General features: G+C 49.1%; 7 protein-coding genes across 7 annotated transcripts in view; 3 read left to right on the top strand and 4 right to left on the bottom strand.

Annotated features, from left to right (window-relative positions):
* Positions 1–1,114: 1,114 nt before the first annotated feature.
* EURHEDRAFT_411947 (carbamoyl-phosphate synthase (glutamine-hydrolyzing) CPA2) lies at positions 1,115–5,608 on the bottom strand. The gene is made up of 3 exons (XM_040781783.1): positions 4,832–5,608; positions 1,649–4,704; positions 1,115–1,593 (listed from the first exon to the last, which is right to left on the bottom strand). The coding sequence occupies exons 1-3, from the start codon at positions 5,193–5,195 to the stop codon at positions 1,486–1,488; spliced, it is 3,528 nt and encodes a 1,175-aa protein (XP_040639356.1). The 5' UTR covers positions 5,196–5,608; the 3' UTR covers positions 1,115–1,485.
* Positions 5,609–6,051: 443 nt separating this feature from the next.
* Positions 6,052–8,297, bottom strand: EURHEDRAFT_411946 (uncharacterized protein). Its single transcript, XM_040781782.1, has one exon. It carries the CDS (start codon positions 7,958–7,960, stop codon positions 6,344–6,346), a length of 1,617 nt encoding a protein of 538 aa, XP_040639355.1. The 5' UTR covers positions 7,961–8,297; the 3' UTR covers positions 6,052–6,343.
* Positions 8,298–8,401: 104 nt separating this feature from the next.
* Positions 8,402–9,839, top strand: EURHEDRAFT_49292 (uncharacterized protein). Its single transcript, XM_040785653.1, has 3 exons — positions 8,402–8,998; positions 9,069–9,142; positions 9,206–9,839. The coding sequence occupies exons 1-3, from the start codon at positions 8,842–8,844 to the stop codon at positions 9,743–9,745; spliced, it is 771 nt and encodes a 256-aa protein (XP_040639354.1). The 5' UTR covers positions 8,402–8,841; the 3' UTR covers positions 9,746–9,839.
* Positions 9,840–10,108: 269 nt separating this feature from the next.
* vip1 (putative actin cytoskeleton protein (VIP1)) lies at positions 10,109–11,038 on the top strand (the record flags this gene model as incomplete). Its single annotated transcript, XM_040784257.1, has 3 exons — positions 10,109–10,191; positions 10,250–10,336; positions 10,408–11,038. 3 exons carry the CDS (start codon positions 10,109–10,111, stop codon positions 11,036–11,038), a joined length of 801 nt encoding a protein of 266 aa, XP_040639353.1.
* A 114-nt stretch (positions 11,039–11,152) lies between these two features.
* EURHEDRAFT_49200 (uncharacterized protein) lies at positions 11,153–11,770 on the bottom strand. The gene is made up of 2 exons (XM_040785645.1): positions 11,597–11,770; positions 11,153–11,539 (listed from the first exon to the last, which is right to left on the bottom strand). The coding sequence occupies exon 2, from the start codon at positions 11,480–11,482 to the stop codon at positions 11,267–11,269; it is 216 nt and encodes a 71-aa protein (XP_040639352.1). The 5' UTR covers positions 11,483–11,539; positions 11,597–11,770; the 3' UTR covers positions 11,153–11,266.
* EURHEDRAFT_49217 (uncharacterized protein) lies at positions 11,592–12,028 on the top strand. Its single transcript, XM_040785647.1, has one exon. It carries the CDS (start codon positions 11,700–11,702, stop codon positions 11,991–11,993), a length of 294 nt encoding a protein of 97 aa, XP_040639351.1. The 5' UTR covers positions 11,592–11,699; the 3' UTR covers positions 11,994–12,028.
* Positions 12,029–12,479: 451 nt separating this feature from the next.
* EURHEDRAFT_411943 (putative nonsense-mediated mRNA decay protein (Nmd5)) overlaps positions 12,480–13,140 on the bottom strand; it is a 4,031-nt gene continuing 3,370 nt past the window's right edge. The window contains exons 6-8 of the mRNA XM_040781781.1: positions 12,918–13,093; positions 12,748–12,865; positions 12,480–12,688 (exon numbers count right to left, since the gene is read on the bottom strand). Of these exons, the coding sequence (XP_040639350.1) occupies positions 12,519–12,688; positions 12,748–12,865; positions 12,918–13,093 (464 nt within the window). The 3' untranslated portion in view covers positions 12,480–12,518. The remainder of the gene's footprint in view (positions 12,689–12,747; positions 12,866–12,917; positions 13,094–13,140) is intronic.

The raw sequence follows: 13,140 nt of genomic DNA, 5'->3' as shown, positions 1-13,140 counted from the left end.
GACATGGAATGGCTTAAGCGGCCTCGGCCTTTCCAACCAACACCTGGCAATTCATTGGGTCGTCGTATCGTCCTGAGAAGGAAAAATGAACGAAGGCGCGTATCTAGTCGAGCTGCTGTCTGTACATCATGATGGCACTGGAAATGGCCGCCGCTTATCACTGTCCCGGTCTTATTCCCTGTGCGCCTTGTTGACTTCGGATTGTTGTGTTTTCCTGGGGAAAACCACCGTTCGGAGGAAGATGATGGTTCGGCTTTCAGCGCGATCGCCATTTGTTGAGTCATCCAATTAATATACTAAGTTAGTTAGTTATATCCGTGTCGTGTTGTAGAATGGCTGGCTGGCTCGTGGAGACTACCCTAAAAGGAAAGGAAATACGCTCTGACAAATCAGATTCTGCGGGTGCTAGAGCTTGGTAATACTAGCTAGGGCAAATTTTACTAAATAAGTGAAATGAATTGTTGGCCTTAACAAAAAAGCAAAGGGCACCAAGGGCAAGGCTACGACTCAGGTCTTATAAATAGGGTGGAAGACCTGACGATCTGGCTTGAGTCACACCTACCGTCCTCCTTTTTCACCGCAGCCTGTTACAGACCTCACTGCATTAATCTCACGTGATAATGCGGGGTGTCAAGAATCATTGGCTAACGAGTTATGATGAAATGCAGAAAGGAACAGTGAAAACTATACATGGCCGATCTGTCTTCTATCTCTTCCTTCAGATGCTAATTATACTTCTGAGACTCCTGGCAACGAGCTCTTCCCTTCTTCTAGGCGCTTGATCCGCCATACTCGGTACGGTGCGATGAGCTATGTATCTAAAGCTCAAGATTTATTCACGTCGGGGCCGAATTCTACCAGAATTCGATATTCGATTGGCTTCGGGAGGCCAAGTGGCAGAGAAAAGGAGTTTCGGAAAAGAATAATCAGAAAGAACGAATAAAGGACAAAACAATGCTTCTCTTCAATCAATCTGACTACCCTAGGTTCCTCTTCTATCTCAAAACGCTATATTACTCCATGAATCGAAAGGCTCTCAGTAGACATGGAGTTTATTGAATCTATGTGATAGGTAAAGAATGGTGGCATGATAAAGGATTTTAAACAATACGGATAGGATATAGCTAATATCAAAATGATAGTTGTGATTGGATCTGGATATATCGACAAAAAACATGCAAAAAATACACGAAGCTGAAAGGAAACTCTTTTCTCGCTCAAACACGTAACATCATCTTACTAGAGTATAAAAACAGAAAGCAAAGCCTTTTTTTTTTTGCAGTCAAGCAGCACTTGAATGCCATGATCCCCAAAAAGAAACGTATAATAATCTATAGACATGAATCCTTATCCGTTACGCCGAACAAGGGCGACTTTTTTCGACCGTCAGACAAAAATCGTATGAGAAAAATTAGATCAAATAAAATATAAATTTTCCTTTTTTTTTTTTTTTTGCTTTATCGGTTTCATGGACCGTTGGTGCTTTTACAGGACCTTAGTGCCGACGAACTCGGACCAGCTGCGGACCTCAGAGGGAATACCCTCAGCACGGGGCAGTTTGGCGTTCATGGCAGTGGCAAAGAGGAGAGCAGTCTAGAAAGTGAGGTTAATAAATGCGGCTAGAAATCGAAGCAAAGCAGTTACATACCTTAGGCTCCATGAAAAGAGGGACACCGAAGTCGACGGCATTCCGTCTCATGACATAGTCCTCGTCGAGCTGAGTCTTACCACGGGTCTTGGCAAGGTTGAAAGCACCACGGATCTCGTACTTCTCGAAGACGTCACGGAGAGCACGCTTGTCACTCTTGGGGAACTCAATCACTTGCACCGAAACGTCACCCTTGGTGGCGGACTCGAGGTAGTCCTTGACTTCGGCGCTGGCGGCGTAGAGCTTGTAACCGAGAGGGTTGACAAGGTCCACGATCTGGGAAAGGATGGGGCTGTTGATGTCACCACCGAAAAGCAGACCCTCGCCGGGCTCAGGCATGCGGAAGTTCATCATAGATTGCATCGAGGCCCAGTAGGCGTCAACCAGGTCCTTACCGAAGCAAGCCATCTCACCAGTGCTGGACATCTCGACACCGAGGAAGGGGTCGGCACCAGCCAGGCGGGTCCAACTGAACTGGGGCACCTTGGTGGCAAGATAATCACGCTTGGTCTTCATGAGGTCGACGGGTTCAGGGATGTCACGGCCAACAAGCGCCTTGGTAGCAACATCAATGAAGTTGGTGCCCAAGACCTTGCTAACAAAGGGGAAGGAACGGGAAGCACGGAGGTTGCACTCAATGACCTTCAGCTGGGACTCAGCACCCTCCTGGTCGGCCTTGATGATCTGCATGTTGAAAGGACCGGTGATGTTCCAGGCTTCGGCAACCTTCTGAGCAATTACCTTGACGCGTTCCATGACCGACTCCTCAAGGTCAGTGGGGGGAAGGACCAGGGTGGCGTCACCAGAGTGGACACCAGCCGGCTCAACGTGCTCACTGACAGCGTGCACCAAGAGTTTACCACCCGAGGCAACAGCATCAACGTCAATCTCCTGGGCACCCTCAATGAACTTAGTAATAACAACAGGGTGGTCAGGGGAGACGGCACTGGCGTTCAGGAGCTTCTCTTTGAGCTCACCAGCGTTGTAAATGACGTTCATGGCAGCACCAGACAGGACGTAACTGGGGCGGACCAAGACAGGGTATCCCACGGCCTCAGCGAACTTCTCGGCCTCAGCGACGGAAGTGAGTTCCTTCCAGGCAGGCTGGTCGACACCAATGCTGTCCAGGGTCTGAGAGAACTTGTGACGGTCCTCAGCACGGTCAATGTCTTGAGGGTTGGTACCGAGAACGTGAGCGCCACCAGTCTCCTGCAGACGAAGGGCAATGTTTTGAGGCAGCTGACCACCGACAGAGACTACGACACCACTAGCACTCTCGAGCTCGTAGATATCCATGACACGCTCGTAGCTGAGTTCCTCGAAGTAGAGTCTGTCAGCGGTGTCAAAGTCGGTGGAGTAGGTCTCAGGGTTGTAGTTGATCATAACGGTCTTCTTGCCCATCTCCCGCAGGGAGAGGGTTGCGTTGACGGCACACCAGTCGAACTCAACGGAACTTCCAATACGGTAAACACCGCTTCCGAGAATGAGAGTGCCGTGGTCATCGAAGGATACATCGTGAGAGCTAGCGTTATAGGTGGTGTAGAGGTAGTTGGTGTTAGCAGGGAACTCAGCAGCCAGGGTGTCGATACGCTTCACCCAGGGTCTGATACCGAATCCCGTCCTGCGGGCGCGGACCTCATCCTCGGTAGATCCGACAAGGAGAGCAATCTGCTTGTCAGAGAAACCAAGCTTCTTGGTGCGAAGCATCATCTCCTCCTGGATGCCAAAGAGACTACCGATTTCCTTGAGCTCGTTCTGGCAGTCGACGATGTTCTGGAGCTTGTACAAGAACCACTTGTCGATCTTGGTCAACTCGTGGACCTTCTCAACCGAGTAGTTCTCATGAAGCATGGCCTGACCAACGGCCAACCAGCGGCGGTCAGTGGGGTTCTTCAAGACTTCATCCAAGTTCTCGAACGTGTCGCCCTGGAAGCCAAGATATCTGGGGTCGACCTGGCGGATGGCCTTCTGAATAGACTCCTCGAAGGTACGGCCAATTGCCATAACTTCACCGACAGACTTCATGGCACTTCCAATGTCACGGTTGACGTGCTGGAATTTGCTCAAGTCCCAACGAGGGATCTTGGTGACGATGTAGTCCAAACTGGGCTCAAAGTTGGCAGTGGTGGTCTTGGTAACAGCGTTAGGGAGCTCAGGAAGGGTGTGGCCCAAACCAATCTTGGCAGCAGTGTAAGCCAGAGGGTAACCGGTAGCCTTGGAGGCCAGAGCAGACGAACGAGACAGACGGGCGTTGACTTCAATAACACGGTAGTCAAGACCATCGGGCTGCAGAGCATACTGAACGTTACATTCACCAACGACACCCAAGTGACGGATAATTTTGATGGCGGCAGTACGGAGCATGTGGTACTCCTCATCCGAGAGGGTCTGACTAGGGGCGACGACGATACTGTCACCAGTGTGAATACCAAGGGGGTCGAAGTTCTCCATGTTGCAGACAGTAATACAGTTGTTGGACGCATCCCGGACAACTTCATATTCAACTTCCTTCCAGCCCTTGAGCGACTTTTCAACCAGAATCTGCGGGGCAAGGGTCAAGGAGCGGGAAGACAAGTCCCTAAGCTCTTCCGGATTGTTGGCGAAACCGGAACCCAGACCACCCAGAGCATAGGCCGAACGGACAATGATGGGGTATCCAACGGATTCAGCGGCTTCCAAGGCCTCATCGACGGTGCTCACAGCGATGGACTCGGCGATGGGGATGTCAATCTCCTTCAAGGCCTGGGAGAAAAGGTCACGATCTTCACTGGTCTCGAGGGTCTGGATGCTGGTTCCCAGAACTTTGACACCATAGCGGTCAAAGGTACCCATGCGGTTCATCTGCACACCCAAGTTCAGAGCAGTCTGACCACCGAAGGCAAGCATGATACCATCCGGCTGCTCCCTCTCAATGACGTGGGTGACATATTCCGGAGTGACGGGAAGGTAGTAGACTTCGTCTGCGAGCTTGTGGTCGGTCTGAATGGTAGCGATGTTGGGATTGATAAGGACAGACTGGATGCCGGCTTCCTTGAGAGCCTTCAGAGCCTGAGAACCTATTTTTCGTGGGACATCCAAGTTAGCCATAGATTCTTTCTCTCAGTCTTACCATCCCTGCTTTCCTCCAGATATTGTACCAATCCTCCCCCACCAGCTCCACAAGACATGTCAGAATGGACTTACCGGAATAGTCGAATTCTCCGGCCTGTCCAATACTGATACCACCACTACCAATAACCAAGACTTTCTTAACGTCGACCAAATTGCTACCGGGTTTCACAGCCCCACTATTGAGGTAAGAGGCGGCGGAGGGAGGGTTTGAGGTCTCCGAGGCCAACCGGCGGAGGGTACTCGAGAAGTTCCTCAGCTGCTGGGACCGCAGCGAAGCAGTCTTCTGTTGCGAACGCAAAGTCGATGCTGTCGAACGAACCGTAGGGGTCTGAGAGGTGAAGGCGCGCAATGCGCGAGCGGATGGACGGGTTTCAGCAAAACATCGTTGACGCAGGAGGGCGGACGAAGCCTGCCCACAACGAGCAGCAAGAACCATTGCGCACTGCGCTGCCAGTCAAAAGGCAGAGAATAAGAAAGAAAAGGAAGGGATAGAAGGACGACGACTCGAGTCAATTAATTGAGACGGTGACTCTTTTGTCTCTGCCCTCCCTGATATATAATGACAGGCAAAAAAAGGCGTGATATCGCAGTGGTGGGTGGGTGGTGATTTTTTGGGGATCTTTTTTTCCCGCCAGTCAGGTGACCTGAAATTTTTCTCGGAAGATCTTTGATTCCCTAATGTTTCCGCTCCGTTGTTACACACCCAAGAAAAATCCGGGGAAGGATGGAGGAATTAAAAAAAAAAAAAAAAAAAAGGTTACCTGGAAGAATTGAGAAGAAGGGGGAGAAAATATAGAGAGACAGAAGAAGAGAAGAAGAGAAGAAGAGAAAATAGAGAAATAGAAAAAATATAGCGACCTGTATGAGTCAATGCCCGGGACTGAGGCCGGTATGGATCTGTACTGATATGTATCAGCATGGTATTCTGATACACAGGTACACTGGAATACGGCAGGAAAAATAGTGGGAGCTCCGGTGCACGGAGGGGTTTCCTACCGCCTAATCCTCCCACCAATGATATCCTGACCTTATCTCTGCCGGTTCTGATAGTCTGCGATCAGAATCAATAATGATTGGCTTAGAGTCTCACCCTAATTCTCCAGTCAGTCAATCATCGCTCAATTGGGCAAATGATAACAACCTTTGTTGAGTTATTTTTCTTCTTTCCCCCCTGCGCCTTTCAGCCACATGATTTTCCTGGATCAGCTGATACCATTGCTTGAATGCGACAGCGGGGTGAGACTTGGGAAATGGACTGTCCAAATGCCCAGAGCTTGGAAGACAAAAAAGTCCCCGGGAAATGTTCTGTAGACACCCGTCCCTGGAAGGTCCCGTGAATACTCCATAGTTCTCTGTAATGTACTTACGGTATCATACGGTACGGAAGCTGCGACACCGGAGAGTCTCCACAATCTGATAGGCGCTCGGTTGCCCACGGCCAATCGCTCAGTGTTGATGTCGCAACTCTATTTGCAACAAGATCTTTAAATACAAAAACAATGATCAAGAACAACGTCAATCATGTAAGATTGTGTAGCAAGACCGTTGTTGAATGTCACAGACAAGAAAAGACGTTGCATTGGCCTATTTTGCAACTCCCACTTGACCATTCAGCCCACTCCAAGGTCCGGCCTGTTTCTCAATGGCGCTCGATTTCGACCGCGATTGAACGTCAGCACTGGACTCCTGTGCATCTTCGAAAACATCCTGTAAGTCTTGGCCCAACGTGTCGCAGATCTCCTCCAACGTCTGCAGTGCCTCGTGCGCCGTTTCTCCGCCTTCCACAATCTTTTGCGCCACGTACTCCTGCTCATGCTCTCGCGCAGCTCCGGAAGCAAATGCCCATGCTTCCGCCAATGAAGTAATCTCGTCTGGGGAAGCGAGTTCCCGAGGAGACAGGGAACTTCGGGAACCTGATGTGGCACCTGATGTGGCGTGCTTGAAACGGGGTTGCCGAGAGAGAAGAGGGTATTCAGGAAGAAGATGGCTCTCATCAGCGAGGCGATTGAGAGCGCGAAGGGTGGTAGATTTCTCTTTGAGAAGCATGCCCGACAGATAGGACTTTTGTAGAGACAATCCTCGTTGGGATTTGGAGAGCGGAAGTAGACGTTCACTTGCAAAAGCCATGGCATCCATAGGTTCGAGGGGTAGAGGCTCCTCGGCTATATGCTTGTCGTTGTCGTCAGACGGTTCTCGGGGTTTGGCAGGGCCTGGAGCGACAGGCTGGCAAGATTTGGCAGCGGTTTCCAGAAGAGCTCGACGAGTCTCTACATAAGTCGTATATTGCTGCATGATTTGAGTCCTACGCTCATCAAGTAAGTTGGCCGCATCTTCAATTTCCTCGGGAGAGAGCTCCTCTATCGGACCCTCATCATTGGCGCCAACACTCATCAATTTCTCTTCAACCCATTGCACCAGTGCATCTCGTGTCCATTGTAAAGCCTGGATTTTGCTTGCCGATGAAATATCCTCATTGCCGGTGTTTGCCCTAGCAGCATGCTGTGCCTTGAGCTCCTCAAATAGCTTCTTCTCCCTCTCCAATTGTGCTCTTGCGCGGATGACTGCCCTCTCGAGTTTGTGAACTAGCCCTTCGACACCCTCTTTTCCGGGATCTCCCTGTCTCCCATCCTCGTATCTACCAATCCGTAGGAGATGTTGATTTTGATCCTCGGTTTTGTCAAATTGTTCTAGTTCAACCGTCTGTCGCCCCTTCAATTCTTGCAAATGGTGCTGAAAAACTTCGAGTTTTGCATTTCGGCGACGGTCTCGAAGGAGTACAAGATACGTCTGTAGTTCGGAGTTGGGAGTCGATGTTGTCGTTGTCTCTGCTGTGTCTTTTCTCCTCTGCTGCATTTTCGCGGCCAGATTCTCGGAAACAGATTGGTTTTCCTGCTTTGCAGCCACGTTCGCCCGGAGCGCCTCCAGGTATTCCTTCCTCAATCCAGTCAGCTCTGGTGGAGCCCGTTTCACGTCAACAACGGCATCGTGAGGGGCACAAAGAACGAGGTGGGATTCCGCATGAGGATTTGGTCGTTCGGGATCTTCTTCGACGAATGTAATTTGCGAGCGGAGGTAAGAGGTCAGGACTTGTCGGATACGCAGAGCTTCTTGACGGCTCTTAATGTAAGGGAGTAATTGTCTCGCAAAAGAAGGAATGTGGCTAGTTGTCGCAGAGTCAGTCGTAGGAGGTTCGCTAGCCATGGGGAAGGAGTTCTCGGGAAATTTGTTTGGAGAATGAGATTATTGACATCAGGGCCTGATCCACATGAACCTGAGACAGTGGAATGCGGGAATTTGTCAAGTCATAAACAAAACCAGCGATGTTAGCTCGGATGCTAGTAACGACTGTTTACGGATTTCTCCGTCTGGAATGACTTCACCCTGTGTTCGCGAGCACGTGACTGAACGGCTCTGTGTGGCAGCGCATCATCAAATGAACGACTTTGAGACTAGTAGTGTTCGGTTCTTAAGCAAGGGACATGTTCCTTCTTCATTTTGATACAAAACATCTCAGCGATAATGAATCTTAGCCGTCAATTGTGCCTCGCTCCAAAAGCCTAAGGTGCAACGGTTACCTCCGGACTACCTATGTGCCTTTGCGCCTAAGGCATACATTACGCTAGCGCTGTTATTGGCATGGATATAGTAACATCCCATGAATCCATCATTTTGACAGCTCAGCCTTGGATTCTTCTTTTCTGATTTTATCGTACAAACACCATCGCAATCCCATCTGCATTAAAGCACTGGGATGACAAGAAATATACTTCGTTACGCAAGTCCCATGGCAACTATGAGTGACCGTTGTTGACATTTATATTTCCTAGCATTACTCTTGTCCATGTTTGTTATCTTTGAAACTCCCTGCATTCTTGCTCAAGGGGTTTGTTTTGATTCCTGTGCCTGACGAAATATTGTTCACTTTTAAATTGAAGCTCGTTGCCTGAATAGGCAGAGTAGTTATCCAGTCATCGGTTTGATCACCTGGTCCTCTGCCTACTACACCCACCAGTCTTTAACCTCCAACATCTTCTTTCCACCACACTTTTCTCTTATATTATCATCTTTCACTGTTTCATTCAATGATAATGGCTCCGGAATCGAATCCCTCTCTTACGCCCTGCCCAAGACGGCCTCGTGCTGCGACAACTATGCATCCAACCACTCCATTGGGCCATTCTGTCATCTCTCTCAGCCAAAGTCCAGTCGGTGATCATAGTGGCTTAGGGACAGCATCAGGTACACAACCTCTCCTTGTCACCAGAGAACAAAGAAAAGAAAGAGCTCAGTCGATTAACAGTTGCCTCAGGTCCGCTGCGTCACCCAAAGCCCTTCACACCATCCGACCTTCACTCCATGGTTGAGAAGGAACAGGAAGCAATGGTATGTATTAGAAGCCTGTGAAATAACGTAACATCCATGAAGCTAACGCAATGTCTCCAATAGGTGAACCGTCTATCAAGAGAGCTTTCCCTTCTTCGCCAGCAAACAGCCTCTGTGGCATCGACAACATCATCTACCTCGACAACATTCAACGACTCGATTGACACCCTTCATTCGTCACCTTACCTTGGTGCACGACACCGGTCTTCGTCCAGTCTGAGTTCCTCTTACATTCCAGCCGTCCAAGAATCAAGAGCCGGAAACATTGGCATTAGCGCCGCACGCGAGAATGGTCTGTCATTTTCGCGACCAGGTCGGAGTCGACAGCAATCGTTCAACTCTGTTCAAGCCTCTGGATCGGCGTCACCGTCATTGTCATCATCACTGCAGCAGGGCGACCATTTCCCGCGCCGGGGGTCAGTCTCCCACCCTCATGTTACTTCACCGACTGCCATGTCCCGATTAGAAGAGACTGTTCAGTATAGTGGAGAGTTTGAATCAGTTAAGCGTGAAAATGAGGCATTGCGTCAACGGGTGCGAGATCTGGAGCTGGCTCTCAGAAAATCTCAGGGAGGTGGACCGACGTCTCCAAAGACGGGTTGACAGATGTCCCACTGCAGGCAGTGATTGACGTAGTGTCATCTTTTGCCTTCTGTTTATTTTTATCTCATTAACTTAGCGGGGTTTGGGTTATACATACACAATAGCGAGAATCAACAACCATGGTCTGCGAACAATTTAACTTGAATTCAAGCCTTATTCACATGCTTAATACCCACTATGGCGGTGCATGATGCCCCTCAGTACGTCATTTGTGGCGCAGCTATGGCCAGGCGGAACAATTACGGTAAATAAAAGCCATCTAACCCTGATCCTTTCTCTTTCCATCATCCACTTTGATACCCTTCTCGACACCTTTTCTTTAATTATCTACACGATATCCCCTGAATTCAACTCATATCCATCATGTCTGAGCGCTCTACTGTTCACGTCTCGGGCATCTCGGCCGGTACCACTGAAAAGGAGGTCCAGGACTTCTTCAGCTTCTGGTATGATCACTAAATCCCTTATTCGTGAATAATTTGCTAACAAAATTCTTTTTCACAGTGGGAAGATCACTGCCCTTTCTCTGACCCCTGTCTCTGGCGATGCCAACGCCGCCAAGTCTGCATCTGTGACTTTCGAAAAGGAAGCGTGAGTTGTCACCATACCCCGCACCCATCACGCCTGATCAATCTGAAACATAAACTAACAATGAATAATAGTGCTGCTAAAACCGCTCTCCTCCTCGACCAGACCCAATTGGGCGCATCTTCCGTCCACGTCCAGGCCGCTCAGACCTTCGAGGACATCGCCGGTGGCCAAACTGCCCAGGCAACAGAGGCCAAGGATGAGAACCACCACGACCTCGAACAAGAAGACAAACCCCGTTCCCGCATTGTCGCCGAATACCTTGCTCATGGCTATTCACTGAGCGACAACGCGATCCAGAAGGCCATCGCTCTTGATTCGAAACATGGATTCTCCTCGCGCTTCACGTCGGTGCTCGGCAACTTCGACCAGAAGTACCAGGCCACTGACCGTGCTCGTGGCTTGGACCAGAATTACAAGCTCAGCGACAAGGCCTCCACTGGATGGCGTGGACTGAACTCGTACTTCGAGAAGGCTATGGGCACTCCGTCCGGCCGCAAGCTGCGGGACTTCTATCTGCAGACTGACAAGCAAGTGCGGGAGGTGCACAACGAGGCTCGGAGACTTGCAGACTTGAAGAATGGCAAGGGAGAGGCTGAGTTGGAGGGTGTTCCTGCTACTGCATCGGGTGCTAATGTTGCTCCTGGAACGGCGGCTCCTGCTCAGCCGCCGGCCTATGCTGCCGCGCCTCCAGAGAAGTCTTAGATGGACCGGGATAATTATGATTCTTTGTGTATAGTTGCTTCTTCATGATACGCAGCATATGTTTTCTATTCATGAGACGACTTGCTTCTGTACGAGCATCCCTTCTGCTCAAGTGTATAACTTCAATTAAATGTTGATACACCACTACCAAACTCCAAACAATTCATACATGACCATGAAATAGAAAGACATCATAAACCCAAACCAAACACCATTATATGCCAGACGTTATTTCTGATACTTCTTCGCCTCGATTTCTTCCAACCGGTGTACGGGGTTGCTCTCAAGCTTCGTGTTCTTGGTCTCCTCAGACTCGGCCTGCGAGTGACGAGGCTCGCCACGGAATTCAGGGAGGGTCTTCCCTGCCGAGACGGGGTCCCGTTGCTGGGCACCGCTCTGGCGCTCGGGTTCGGGGGATTGGCGGCCGGGGTTAGGAGCGGACATTTTCGTTTTTATTGAGTGGGATAGATATAGATTTGACGTAGGAAGTAGTTCGGATGTCTGGTAGATTTGTTAGTTTCAGTAGGTAGAGATAGGGTTTAGCGGAATCCATTGTACCTTGAGCTTGGCTTTCTAGTATAACACACGATATAGCAGAGGTAAAGTTGTATTTGATTGAGGAATAAAAATGAGAGAGAGGATTTTAAATAACATTTAGAAGATGAGAACATCACGGCCAAACCGGGTATTCCATTCAGTCCGCCATCATCATGACGTTGAGAGGTTCCACCTTGGAGCTGTGGCTGGTGAGGTGGCGGTTATTTACCGGATTGAGGATGTTGTATTTTTGGCCTTGACCTACTACTCCGTACTAGTGAGCGCACTGTATCAAAGAATGCTATGGATTGTACAGAGTGGTCAACAAAGAATCGCATCTTTAAGAAATAATCTTATAATGCAATTGTCATCTGTTTATTGCGTTTGTCTTTACAAGTACTCTTTTATCCAGATCTAAGTGGTCAAAAAGTTGATTTTGAAATCATGACATGACACAACATACATAAGACTCATGTCCAATGACATGATTAATGGCAGGGGAATCTGTGCGGTGCAAAAGTTGAAACTGGATGAAAAAAAGATTCATGAACATCGACTTTTGGAAAAGAAAAAGGGGGGGGGGAAATATAGATGGCAAGATGATAAGGAGGCAAAGAAAATGGTAAACCAAAAAGGGGGACAAAATCTAGATGACATTGAATAAGGAGTATGGGCATATATCGCGTTATGGCCGAATCCAGCCGTCCGTTGGAATCAATCGAGACAAGCAGGACTGCTGGATATCGGTCGGTGTTTTTTTGTTTCCCATGCCCAAAGAAATATGTCCAAGATTGAGCATAGGATGACATTTCAATTGGCATGTCTTTTTATGTTATGTCATTCAGCTGGTACCGTCAACCGAAGCGCCTCAGTGAGCTGGCTGACAGTACCCCGCTTTTTTCTTTTTTTTTTTTTTTCCTCTTTTTTTTTTTTGTCTCTATAACTATTGGCCGTTAGTCGTCATGCCTGCAGCAGCCGCAGCAGCTTGGGCATTAGCGGCTTCCATGGCCTTCGCGTCTGCCTCATGGAAGACAGCCTGGAGTACCTGCTGCTCTTCCACATTCAGAATCTTTGTCAGATTCTCATAAAGCTGAGGCTGCTCTTGTTGGAGACCTGCCGACGTGATTAGCAAGGGTTGCGCTTTACATAAGTGTATAACATGTTGTACATACCAAGCAAGACATTCTTGAATAAGCTGTAAGGTTCAACCTTGTCCAAAGGTGTCTCGAGGAGGCTCTCTTCGTCAAGCTCCTCTTCATCTTCATCGCCGTAAGATCCGAATTTTGAAGCCTGAATTATATCCGTTAGCCATGATTTCGGATTTTGAAGACGAGCCACTAACCTCTTGGTTCAAGAAATCGATATAAGCGGCACTCTCGTCGGGAACATCCCCTTCAGGTCCTCCCTCGACTTCCTCCCCAGCCCACTCAATCTCACCATCCCAGTCGTTGCCCTCTTCATCTTCCTCGCCTTCGTCCTCATAGGCGAAGTCGGACTCCCTAGTTGACTCTTCGCGATCTGTATAGTACGTTAACATAACATCCTCAATCAGGTGGGACCAAAAA

Source organism: Aspergillus ruber, assembly GCF_000600275.1.
Source record: "Aspergillus ruber CBS 135680 unplaced genomic scaffold scaffold00011, whole genome shotgun sequence".
Lineage (NCBI taxonomy): Eukaryota > Fungi > Ascomycota > Eurotiomycetes > Eurotiales > Aspergillaceae > Aspergillus > Aspergillus ruber.
This window is presented reverse-complemented; position numbering and strand designations above follow the sequence as displayed.

Bases quoted from the DNA above. Each gene is read 5' to 3' on its own strand.
- EURHEDRAFT_411947 (XM_040781783.1), bottom strand. From the start codon at position 5,195: ATGGTTCTTGCTGCTCGTTGTGGGCAGGCTTCGTCCGCCCTCCTGCGT. The intron at 4,705-4,831 runs GTAAGTCCATTC...CACGAAAAATAG, and splicing joins CGGAGAATTCGACTATTCCG to GTTCTCAGGCTCTGAAGGCT. The intron at 1,594-1,648 runs GTATGTAACTGC...CTCACTTTCTAG, and splicing joins CTCTTTTCATGGAGCCTAAG to ACTGCTCTCCTCTTTGCCAC.
- EURHEDRAFT_411946 (XM_040781782.1), bottom strand. From the start codon at position 7,960: ATGGCTAGCGAACCTCCTACGACTGACTCTGCGACAACTAGCCACATT.
- EURHEDRAFT_49292 (XM_040785653.1), top strand. From the start codon at position 8,842: ATGATAATGGCTCCGGAATCGAATCCCTCTCTTACGCCCTGCCCAAGA. The intron at 8,999-9,068 runs GTACACAACCTC...CAGTTGCCTCAG, and splicing joins TGGCTTAGGGACAGCATCAG to GTCCGCTGCGTCACCCAAAG. The intron at 9,143-9,205 runs GTATGTATTAGA...TGTCTCCAATAG, and splicing joins AGAAGGAACAGGAAGCAATG to GTGAACCGTCTATCAAGAGA.
- EURHEDRAFT_49200 (XM_040785645.1), bottom strand. From the start codon at position 11,482: ATGTCCGCTCCTAACCCCGGCCGCCAATCCCCCGAACCCGAGCGCCAG.
- EURHEDRAFT_49217 (XM_040785647.1), top strand. From the start codon at position 11,700: ATGAGAACATCACGGCCAAACCGGGTATTCCATTCAGTCCGCCATCAT.